This window comes from Hippopotamus amphibius, chromosome 17 (assembly GCF_030028045.1).
Source record: "Hippopotamus amphibius kiboko isolate mHipAmp2 chromosome 17, mHipAmp2.hap2, whole genome shotgun sequence".
In the NCBI taxonomy this organism is placed as follows: Eukaryota; Metazoa; Chordata; class Mammalia; order Artiodactyla; family Hippopotamidae; genus Hippopotamus; species Hippopotamus amphibius.
In genome coordinates this window covers 9,808,189-9,820,743 of record NC_080202.1, presented here as the reverse complement: position 1 = coordinate 9,820,743, position 12,555 = coordinate 9,808,189, and the positions used below count along the sequence as shown (strand labels likewise).

The window sequence follows — 12,555 nt, the reverse complement described above, 5'->3', positions numbered from 1 at the left end:
CTGGACACAGGACTGCATGATGCAGAAACCACAGAATATTTGGCAGTACCCAAAAATTGAGACATTCTCTTGGAAGTCTATTTAAAAAAACACAAAGCAGAATCAGGCCAAGGTTCTCAGTGTATGAGTCAAAAGAAAGAATGTACAAAAACAATTACATCATACTTTTCAATGTCCACTAGGATTTTTTAAAGTATTTTTTCAATGTCAAATAATCCATAAACATGGAAATGTGGGCCACCAGGAAGCAGATTATACATGGCTCAGTGTAAATCTGCAAAATAAAAAGAAGCATGATACCTTTGAAAATGAGAAAAGATCCTTATCCAATTTAACTGAAACTGATTCACCAGGCAGGGAAAGGAGGTAGGGGTGGGGGAGTGAGTATGAAACTCTAAACAGCAGGGACAGTATAAACAATACATATGAGCATGGACAGCTGGGAGAAAGGTCTAGCTGTGATGCAGGGGAAGTGGAGAGCATGGTAAGGCTGGAAGGGTCAATTCAACTCCAAAGGCCCTTGGATGGCAAGCTGAGGACTTTAGTTTTTACCCTTAAGTCAATTAACAGAAGCATCTCCTTCCCTGAAGTGGAAATATCAGCTTGAGTCTTGAAGGATGAATAGAAGGATTCCAGAACTCAGAAAGGCAGAGGGAGGTAAGCATCCCAGGTAAAGGAACCAAAGTGCAAGGCAGAGAGTACAGCACAACAAGATGACCAATGTGGCTAAAACAGAGTGCATATTGTGAAGGGTCTTGACTGTCTGAATGAGGAACTTGCACTTAATTATGTAGGTAACGGGAGTGAGTGGTGGTTCTGAGTAGGGGGGTAGCCTGACTATAGCTGCACCTTAAGAAAAATGAATCTGACTAATGCTGAGGGTGCAGTGCAGTCGGACAGGCTGAAGGCAGGAAATGTAATGAGGAGGCCCTTGCCACACGTGGGTGAGAGGTGATGAGGCCATTAGGAACACCACTTTACACTCTGCACCTCCAGGTCTCTCTACTCCACCCATCCTCAACACCTCAAATGTCCCCCCCACCCCATCACAATCTGCCAAACCCCAACCACTGTTCTCGGGGCTCAAGATCTAACACTTGTTAATACTCAAATAACTGCTATAGAGAATTGTTTCACTACTTCAGATAACCTCTTTTAAACAAAAGCTCAAAGTATTAGAAACATTTATTCATATCAAAAAGATTTTGAAGATATTATTTAAATTTTCTTCATATGTTTTAATTTTGGAACCACTAGAAAAAAGAACATCTAATTGTTTCACAGACCATGAGAGAAACTGCATGTTTCAAATAACATTATCTATAATACTGTAAAAACAACTGAAAATAAAATATTATCACTAATTTTCAGCTAGTAGCTACCATGCACTTCCCATATGAACAATGTAACTGACTGATGTATGAGAAGCTAAAAATGGTAACACTGTGTATATGATGATTTTAATTATAGATTCATTATACCTCCTCATTTGATAACTGGGCTGAAGATTCTTCATGAGTTAAAGCACACACTACTGGTATTTTCACTTCTTCCTCAACATCTGTTTTTTTGTGATCCTTTCTCTTACTAAGTCTTTGTTGTTCATCTTCCTCCTAAAAGTTAGGAAGAAAAAATATATATTACCCAGGTAATCTATACTTAATGATTCACATAGTTCCTTAACCACTCAAAACAAATATAAAAGCATACTATGTGAAAGGCAAAACAAAAGAAAGCAAATCACCTTCTGCAAGTGATTCGAGAAAAAAAATTTACATAGAATATTCCTTCGGGTTATTATGGAAAACAAATAGGAAAAAGTTATGGCATTACATATCCATTTGAAAGGTACAAAATTATATGAAATACAAACGAATGACTGAAGTATGTAATAATTCACTCAACAAAGATGAAAGATACCTTCAATGCTCCCCCAAAACACTCTAGCGGGAAGGGACAGATACACAATTACATTACTATACAAGTACGCACAAGGTTCTAGAGGAGAAAACAAAGATTTCACCTGAGGGAGCTAGAAAGGGGGGCCCAAAGAACGTAACACTTCAGCTGGATCTTGAAGAATCAGTAAGATGAGTCTGCCAATTGTGTGAGAGGAGACAAGCAAGGGCTCCAGGGAGAAAAGAAGTACATAAAAGGGACAGGGGCACAGAAGAGCAGGCATATGGTGAATACTGAACAATCTCATGTGACTAAAAAGAGGGCAGGCACGTGAGTAGTGAGGTACATGAAAAAGGGGGGCGGTGATCAAGTCCTTAGACTCTGGAATTAGAGATTAGTCAACCCTCACATATGCCATTAGTCCCTATCTCGTATGGAAACTTCTGTTGTGTGTTTTTCTGTTTTAAGAACCACATGAGATTAAAACTTTACATATAAAGCCTTAGCACAATGCTGGCACACAGGCCTTCAATGACCAGTTTTGGAGTTTAGACTGTTCTAATGGGAAGCAGGAAGAGCATGATTAGATCTGTACTTTAGAATCTAAATCCTCAAGTTGACTGTGTCTATACACAAGATGAATGAGTCAGAATTAAGAGACAGAAAAGAAATTTAAAAAGGAAGAATCTTCTGAAAAACAAAATCTAACCCGGGACCTCCCCGGTGGTGCAGTGGTTGAGAGCCCACCTGCCAATGCAGGGACATGCCGTGGTTCCAGCCCTGGGCCAGGAAGATCTCACATGCTGTAGAGCAACTAGGCCTGTGCACCACAACTACTGAGCCCACATGCTGCAACTACTGAAGCCTGTGAGCTTAGAGCCCGTGCTCTGCAACAAGAGAAGCCACCTCAAGGAGAAGCCCACGCACCACAATGAAGAGTAATCCCTGCTTGCTGAAACTAGAGAAAGCCCGCACGCAGCAATGAAGACCCAACGCAGCCAAAAATTGAAAATTAAAAAAAAAAATCTAACCCAAGTTATACAAGATACTTTAAAATATTTCTTACAATACCTAGAAAAGCTTCTACACAGCTATCCTTGGGACATATTTGCACACGTACACAACAGCATAAGAAATTAGCTGCAGAACTATTTGAAATGAAAAAAAAAAAAGGAATGAAAGAATGTTGCTCTTGCTCCAAGAGACGGCAAACATCTAGATGACCGCTACAAAGAGGAGGATTAAATCAATTATAGCACATTCATGCTATCAGTTAACAAGAATGAGACAGATCTCTGAAGTGAAAATATATCCAAGATGCTTATGAGAAAAATAAGCTACAGAATAAATACTTATACTATGATTCCAGTTGTATGGGGAAAAAACAAACAAAACAAACCTAAATATACACTTATAAACACACAGGAGTGGTCTGGACTACTACCTTCCAAACTGATTATTCCTGATTACAAAAGTGGTTATTTCTGGGGAACTCCCTTGGTGGCGCAGTGGTTAAGAATCCGTTTGCCAATGCAGGGGACAAGGGGTTTGATCCCTGGTCTGGGAAGATCCCACATGCCACAGAGCAGATAAGCCCATGCGCCACAACTACTGAAGCCTGCACGCCTAGAGCCCATGTTCCACAACAAAAGAAGCCACAGCAATAAGCCCACATGCTGCAACAAAGAGTTGCCCCTGCTCACCACAACTAGAGAAAGCCTGCGTGCAGCAATGAAGACCCAATACAGCCAATTAATTAATTAATTAATTTTTTAAAAGTGGCTATTTCTGGGAAGGGAGGTATGTGAGATGTCAAGGGAGATTTTCACTTTATCACTTTATATTTTCACTTTGTATTTAAAACAAAATATTTTACATGAGAATGTATTATGTATTACTCATATAATTTAAATAATTTTTTAAATAAATTTTTTTTAAGATAAGGAGAAAATAGGATCCTGGGTATGCAGCGCTCTAGACACCTTCATACCACTCAGCCTCTCCATCCCCACCCATCACCGTCTAATAAGGTTTTTAGAGCGATGTCACGAAAGAAGCGGCCTGGATTAGCACAATTCAGGAGCCCTAGGAGAACTGGACAGAACTGGAGAGAAAGATTTTCTCAGAAATACGCACTACTGCATCCTGCAGACTGAAGAGGATCATTTCTAAATCAGTTCTTTTCCCCCTCCAGACAAGGCCATTTCTAAAGCTGAAAAACAAAATCCCTTAATGCAGCTATTATGTTTTTTGAAATGACATACATCAACTTTGTTTCGGGCTTAAGTCAACCTACAATATATATAAAGTAATACAACCGTGTGTGGGGATGGGGTGGTTTATTAACAAAGCAAACAAGTCCTACAAAAGTGCTATTCACCTGATCTTTCTTCTTCAGTTCTTCAACCTGTCGGAGCTGTTCTGAAGTTAGCACAATTTCCATTCGCTGCATGTCCCTCATCAGCAAACGCTGAGATTCCAGGAACTGGTCATTGGCCTTCTGCCACGTGTGTTTCAACTGGTTGTGTTGTTGTCGCTCTTGCTCCAAGAGATGGCAAACTGTTTAAGAATCCCCCAATCAAAAACACTGAATTTTAATGGTAGGCAATTTCCTTAACAGAGGACTACTAGGCTAGATCTGGCCAAAGGTCCACCCGGTCTGGGATTCTGCCTCTGACAAGAACCCAGGGGCACCCAGCTGTAGGACAAGGCAGCTGTCCCCACACCACCTCTCTAAGCAGAGTCTCCCGAAGTGTGTTCTAGGAGAGGAATGTGTGAAAAAAAAATTTCTGCGCTCAGTAAGTTTCAGAAACCTTGGGTTAAAAACTTTTTTAAAAGATTTCTTTACTGCACGACTTTGAACTCAGGGTCTTAAGTATGTCTGTGTTCTCTTATAAGGTGATATATAATGCAATACCTCCCAAATTTATTTGACTAAAAATCCTTTCTACAGAGCCACTCACATAACAAATGTTCTACAGAACACATTTTGGGAAACATTGCTCTTAAGGCCAAACACATAGTAACCACTCATAATTGTCTTTAATACATTCTGAATAAATCTATTATCCAGACATCCTGTTTGAGCCCATTTAGTTTTGACCTCTCAGGATAAGTCAAAGCATCTTTGTAAATGCTTGTGTTATTAATATTCATCAGCACAGCCATCCTCTTTGGGAAAAAAAGAGTAGATGATATCATCTATCAGCCCATCCACCCAGTCACCCAAGCCAGACACCTGAGAGACAGCTCATACTTCTGACTTTTCCTCACCCAACTCATTCAGCTGTGACAGAGGCCTATGAATGCTACCTCCTGTGTGATACAACACACCATCTTCTGCCTCCTGCCTTAGATTTAGGACTTAGACAACTACAACAGGAGTCCTCTCGTTACCCTTCCTGCCTCTGTCTGGCCCTCTCTATTCTATCCTCCACCCTGCGGTAAAACTGAACTCTCTAGAAGGTAAAATATTACCACTTTCAAGTTTAAAACCACTCAGAGAAGTCAGACACAAAAGGCAACATACTGTATAATCCCATTTATACAGAAGTCCAAAATAGGCAAATCTAGAGACAGGAAGTAGATTAGTGGTTGCCAGAGGCTGGGAGGAAGAAGAGAATAGGGAATGACTGGTAATGGGTACAGGACTTCTTTTTGGAGTAATGAAAATGTTCTGGAGGTACACAGTAGTGACAGTGTACAACTTTGTGAATATATTAAACACCATTAAACAGGTACCTTATCTCAGTAAAACTGCTACTTAGGAAAAAAAATTTTTTAAACCCTTCAGAGGCCCCTTATTACCAATACGATACAATCCAAAATCCTTAGCATGAGGCCTCCAGGATCGGGCCCATGTCTACCTCTCCTGTCACATTCTGGCCCACTGCCTCCCACATCTTAACTTCGCTGAACTATATTTCTTACAGTTCATTACCTTGTTGCATCACATGCAAATAGCCTTGAACACCACGCTCCTCTCTGACAACCTAACAGATACCTGCCTATCTTTCAAAATTCCACTTAAAAACCTCTTTTAAGAAGCCTATCTGTGGCACTGTTGTCTCCTAATGCACTTCCTAGCACATATGACATGCAACTGCACTGTACTTGATTGCATATCTAATTTCCCCAATTTAGGCTCTAATTTACACTGCTGCTCAATTTTTAACTATCTTCTTTTCATGTAAATACTATTTTTTGGTGTGAGTGTTTCAGTAGAAATTACTCTATCCCCTTACTCATTTTAATGAAACTTCTTGGATACTCTTCCAGGTATATTAGGAAGGTTTGGTAGTCTTGCACTATTTCTGGAAGGGTTGGGACACATAGGTTAAACAGAAATTCCTATTTCTTTCGGACACGCTTTCAGAGTTTGGGTGTCTTTCTGACTGCAGCAGCACTTTTGAAAAGCATTTCCTAAAAGCCAAAGATGCAAACACTGGATTACTTTAATAACTTTTTATAAAATAATTCTGTAGGCTTATATAATTTCAGCTTCCCACTATTTGGGATAAAAATATAACTCCTATGCAAACCTGAATTATTTATGGAAGAGCTATATTTTCCATGACCACAGTCCTAAATTTTCATATTAAAACATGTTACTAGTATAATCTGCCACAAGTATAAGATTTCAAGAGGTCCATGCACTTAGATGAGGTAAAAATTTAGATCTTTACTTTCACTAACCTCTACCTGAAATTTAACATTTCCTTCAATTATAAAATACAGGCAACGAACCACAGTAAGTACAACACCACCCATGACTCGGTCACTAACAAAAGTCACAGGTACTTTTGTACCTAGTACAGTCGTTGCAGATGTCTTAATACCTCATTCATGCTCATCACCCTTCAAAGTTACAGTATTAACTGTGCAGTTATTAGACCTGGTCCAGACCTTGTTATTTAGTGCATTGACAAAACAGCACATTTATTACTACATTAAAAGTTTGCAGTTATTTGTATTTTGATAACTGTTTTATAATATAATTGATTTCTTTCATAATTAGATGTATTTTATGTATTAAAAATATTATTTGAGAGGGCTTCATAAGACTGCCAAAGGACTCGGTGACACAAAAAGGTTAAGAGCCTCTGGTATATAAAATTCACTAGAAGAATTAAAGACAAATGTCTATTTTAATGCGAAAGGATGAGCCTATTTCCCCTATCCTGAGAAAACAGAGTCAATTTCTGCGTCATTCTGCTACTAGGCTAGCGAGATCAAAATTATCTCTTATAAACGGGGGTGCTACTTAAGAACACCAGAATATACCATCTGCCCTCTCTGTCTCATGTTCACTTTTGCTAATTCACCTCCACCAAAATAGGTTTGGGGCAAAAGCAGTTTAAGCAGAAATTCCCTATTATCTTTCTTCCCAGAGCTTGTGCCCTGTGAATTCTTACTGGGGTCCTGGAGGAAAGAGAAGCCATTAACAATCTAAACATCTTTTCAAACCAACTGTAAAGCTTAAACTGAATCATTAACATGTTGGATTGGCATTTTGGAATTTGTTATTGTTATTAATCAATACCATTTATTGACTGGTATTACATAAAATTGATTAGTATTACATAAAATTACATAAAATTGATTGTAATTTTACTTACATAGTTCTCTTAGAGACTGAGATTAAAAATATAAAGAATATATATTTACCTTCATGCAATTCTTTCCGAAGTTTCTCAGCATCTTCCTGTAAAACAGATTTCTGAGTATTCAAAACAGCCACGTACATTTCTAAATCAGTCCTACAAGATTTCTCAGCTTCCAGATAATGATTCAGTTCTTTAACCTGAAAAAGATGCAATTCTATCAAACTAAAACTTCCATCATTTTCTACCTTAGGTATAACAGTAAGTTCTGGAGGTACCTTGAAAAGAAGTTACATTTATATTTATATAAATTTAAATTTACCCCCAAATTAACATCTGTAACTTTTAATTACAAAACAAACACATTTATTATAGAAAACTGGGAAAATAACATAACTGACAATAATTAATAGTAAGCACTATTCACAACCATCACGAGAGTAAATATACAATTGAGATTATACACAAGTTTTGTACCTTGCTTTTAAAAAGGTGGCTCCAATTTGTATTCCCAGAGCAACATACACATGTGCCCATTTTATCACATACTCAGTGAACCCAGGTTGCTGTTGTTTTTTATTTTTTGTTTTTGTTGTTTTTTAAACAGTATATTTTCTAAAGATAAAAATGGTATCATACTCTTATAAGTTTGCTTTTCTTTGATTTCTGGTGAGGTAATTCCAAATGCCTTAAATTTACAAAAAGGAGACATTTTTATAGACATAAATTCATGGAAGGAAAAAAAAGAGGAAGTCATGATGGAAAAAATAACCTGTCTCATACTGTAATGAATACAAACTTGAAGGCAAGTGCAGAATACTTTTTAAAATCACATCTTTTTTTAACTGCCTTATTTCTGTTGAACAATTAACTATAATATTCAAATATTAACAATATAATATCTTAAATAATTACAACCAAAATAAAATTCAATCTTGCCCCAGAAAGTGATTACAGAATCACTTGCTCTACCCTTTCTTACAACTTGTCTATCCTAAATTTTAGGCATTTAAACTAACTTTCAACTCTTTCAAATGGTTATGTCTAATTTCACTTTCAAGGTCATATTTATTCCTTTTACCTTCCCATTTCTACAACCTGAAATAGCTGGCTGATCTGTTTTCAGTTATCTTTACTCCTAGACCATTAATATTAGCACTCGTCATGGACTAAAATGATTATTTAAAAGCTGCCATTTGCTGCTTCATTGGAGGCTGTCAGCCAACCAGAAACATACTAACCAAGCATGACAAAGTGCTGTTGTCAGGCACTTTCCCTATCACCTGGAGAGACGGTCATTCAGTTGATGGTAAAGGAAAGTCAGTATATCAGACATAAAATGCTGGTATGTAACCACTAATTCTATCAGCTGTTACTTCTTAGAGTAAATATTTGACTCTATTAATAATGAATTAATTTCTAATATTTGAAAGCTACTGAGCAGTACTCTGGGAAGATGGTGACAATGAATGTGTAGTATATGGATTTTCTTGAATTCCACACACCCTAACAACAGAGCTAATAAAATAACAGAATTCAAAATACATGAACATCTACAAAAAAAAAAAAGTGATAATTAGAGGCTTGGGACAAACCACTGAAAGCTACCTGAATGGAATTATATAGTATCAGCATCTGTGCAGGAGAAAGTAAAGGAAAGCCTGAGAATTCCCAAAATACTCAACTGCGATTCCAACTTGACAATGGCAGCTGAAAAATGGGACAAGTTTCACACACTCCAACAGTGGATAAACAACAAATTTGTGTTTTAAGATTTACAATCCCGTTAGATAAAATGGTATTCGATTTTCACTTACACTTCCTTGACTTCTAGTGAGTCTGAATATCTTTTCACATTCCTTAACTTCCTCTTTTGTGAATTGCTTGTTCATATTCTTTACTTGTTTCTCTGTTGGGCCATTTGTCACTTATGGATGTGGCAATTTTTAAAAAATTTTACACACTAATTTTTTGTCAAGTATAGATAACTTCTAACAGTCTATAGTTCTCTTGTCAACTTTCTGTGATATCTTTTAATAAGGAAGTTTCATATTCTAATGTAGGCAAATTTGTTAATCTCTTCTTTCATAGTGAGTATTGTTCTTATTTAAGAAACGTTTTTGTATCTCACATAATATATTCTCCTTCTGAAACACTGAAAAGTTTTAAAGATTTACTTTCACTCTTAAGATTTTAATTCACTGAAATTAATTTTTAAAAAGTGCAAGGTAGAAAGCTAACCTCACTTTAACCCATATTTATAACTAATTATTTGAAAAGCCTATTTTTTAAATTAATTAATTTAATTATTTATTCATTGACTGCATTGGGTCTTCACTGCTGCACGCTTTGAAGTTGGCTTTCCCTAGTTGCGGAAAGCCGGGGCTACTCTTCGTTGCAGTGTGTGGGCTGCTCAGTGCAATGGCTTCTCTTATTGTGGAACATGGGCTCTAGGTGCGTGGGCTTCAGTAGTGTTGGCACAAGGGCTTCAGTAGTTGTGGCTCGTGGACTCTAGAACACAAGCTCAGTAGTTGTGGCGTACGGGCTTTGTTGCTCCGTGGCATGTGGGATCTTCCCTGCCCAAGAATCAAACCCGTCCCCTACAATGGCAGGTGGATTCTTAACCACTGTGCCACCAGGGAAGCCCCAAAAGTCTATTTTTTTAACAGTCCATTCTTTTCCCACTGATCTGTAATGCCACCTGTCATATATCAAATTTCCATATACATACGGATATATTTCTGGGCTCTCTATTCTGTTCCATTGGTCCATTCATTTATCTTTAAACCAGCAACAAATTACCTTAATTACAGTAGCTACAGTAGTAGTAAAGCTACTGTAAGTCTTAATATTGATAGATACGGCAAGTCTCCATAGCTTGCCTTCTTCAAAATCTTGCTGGGTGCATTTCTTTTCTTTTTTTTTTTTTAAGCTCTTTATTGAAATATAACTGCTTTAAACTCTTGTACCAGTTTTTGAGGTACACCAAAGTGAATGAGCTGTATTTATACATATATCCCCACATCCCCTCCCTCCTGCCACTCCCTCCATCCTCCCTATCTTGGCCCTTTAAAGCATCACCCATCATTCAGTTGATCTCCCTTTGTTATACAGCAACCTCCCACTAGCTATCTATTTTATAGTTGGTAGTGTATCTATGTCTATGCTACTCTCTCACTTCATCCCAGCTTCCCCTTTGCCCTCAACCCCCACCCCAGCCCTGTGTCAAGTCCATTCTCTACATCTGCATCTCCACTCTTGCCCTGTCACTGGGTTCATCAGTACCATTTCTTCAGATTCCATATATATGAGTTAGCATATGGTATTTGTTTTTCTCTTTTTGGCTTACTTTGCTCTGTATGACAGTCTCTAGCTCTATCCACCTCATTAGATATAGTTCAATTCATTCCTTTTTATGGCTGAGTAATATTCCATTGTATATATGTGCCACACCTTCTTTATCCATTCATCTGCTGGTGGGCATTTAGGTTGCTTCCATGTCCTGGTTATTGTAAATAGTGCTGCAATGAACATTATGGTACATGTTTCTTTTCGGATTATGGTTTTCTCTGGGTATATGCCCAGTAGTGGGATTACTGGATCATATGGTAGTTCCATTTTTAGTTTTTTAAGGAACCTCCAAACTGTTTTCCATAGTGGCTGTACCAGCTTACATTCCCACCAACAGTGCAGGAGAGTTCCCTTTTCTCCACACCCTCTCCAGTATTTACTGTTTCTAGATTTTTTGATGATGGCTAGTCTGAGCAGAGTGAGGTGATAGCTCATTGTGGCTTTGAGTTGCATTTCTCTGATGATTAGCGATGTTGAGCATCTTCTCACGTGTTAGCCATCTGCATGTCTTCTTTGGAGAAATGTCTATTTAGGTCTTCTGCCCATTTGTGGATTGGGTTATTTGCTTTTTTGGTATTAAGCTGCATGAGCTGCTTATATATTTTGGAGATTAATCCTTTGTCCATTTCTTTGTTGGCAAGTATTTTCTTCCATTCTGAGGGTTGTCTTCTTGTCTTGTTTATGGTTTCTCTCGCTGTGCAAAAGCTTTTAAGTTTCATTAGGTCCCATTTGTTTATTCTTGATTTTATTTCCATGATTCTAGGAGGTGGGTCAAAAAGGATCTTGCTTTGATGGATGTCATAGAGCGTTCTGCCTATGTTTTCTTCTAGGAGTTTTATAGTGTCTGGCCTTACATGTAGGTCTTTAATCCATTTTGAGTTTATTTTTGTGTATGGTGTTAGGAAGGGTTCTAATTTCATTCTTTTACGTGTTGCTGTCCAATTTTCGCAGCACCACTTATTAAAGAGGCTGTCTTTTTTCCATTGTACATTCTTGCCTCCTTTGTCAAAGATAAGCTGCCCATATGTGTGTGGGTTTACCTCTGGGTTCGCTATTCTGTTCCACTGATCTAACTTTCTATTTTTGTGCCAGTACCATACTGTCTTGATCACTGTGGCCTTGTAGTATAGTTTGAAGTCAGGAAGCCTGATTCCACTAATTCCGTCTTTCCCTCTCAAGATTGCTTTGGCTATTCAAGGTCTTTTGTGTTTCCATACAAATCGTAAGATTTCCTGTTCTCGTTCTGTGAAAAATGCCATTGGTAATTTGATAGGGATTGAATCTGTAAATTGCTTTGGGTAAGACAGTCATTTTCACAATATTGATTCTTCCAATCCAGGAACATGGTATGTCCCTCCATCTGTTTGTGTCGTCTTTGATTTCTTTCATCAGTGTCTTACAGTTTTCTGCATACAGGTCTTTTGCCTCCTTAGGCAGGTTTATTCCCAGGTATTTTATTCTTTTTGTTGCAATGGTAAATGGGAGGATTTCCTTCTCTTTCTGCTCTTTCATTGTTAGTGTATAGACATGCAAGAGATTTCTGTGTATTAATTTTATAACCTGCTACTTTACTAAATTCATCGATTAGTGCCAGCTGTTTTCTGGTAGAATCTTTAGGGTCTTCTATGTATAACATCACGTCATCTGCAAAGAGTGACAACTTTAGTTCTTCTTTTCCAATTTGGATTCCTTTTATTTTGTT

General features: G+C 37.7%; 1 protein-coding gene across 2 annotated transcripts in view; it reads right to left on the bottom strand.

The window, feature by feature from the left end:
• RABEP1 (rabaptin, RAB GTPase binding effector protein 1) overlaps positions 1-12,555 on the bottom strand; it is a 103,521-nt gene that overhangs the window by 27,584 nt on the left and 63,382 nt on the right. Inside the window, exons 6-8 of one of the 2 annotated variants that reach the window (XM_057716737.1) lie at positions 7,567-7,702; positions 4,280-4,458; positions 1,482-1,613 (exon numbers count right to left, since the gene is read on the bottom strand). In XM_057716737.1, the coding sequence (XP_057572720.1) occupies positions 1,482-1,613; positions 4,280-4,458; positions 7,567-7,702 (447 nt within the window). The remainder of the gene's footprint in view (positions 1-1,481; positions 1,614-4,279; positions 4,459-7,566; positions 7,703-12,555) is intronic. The other variant, XM_057716738.1, reaches the window with a different exon arrangement.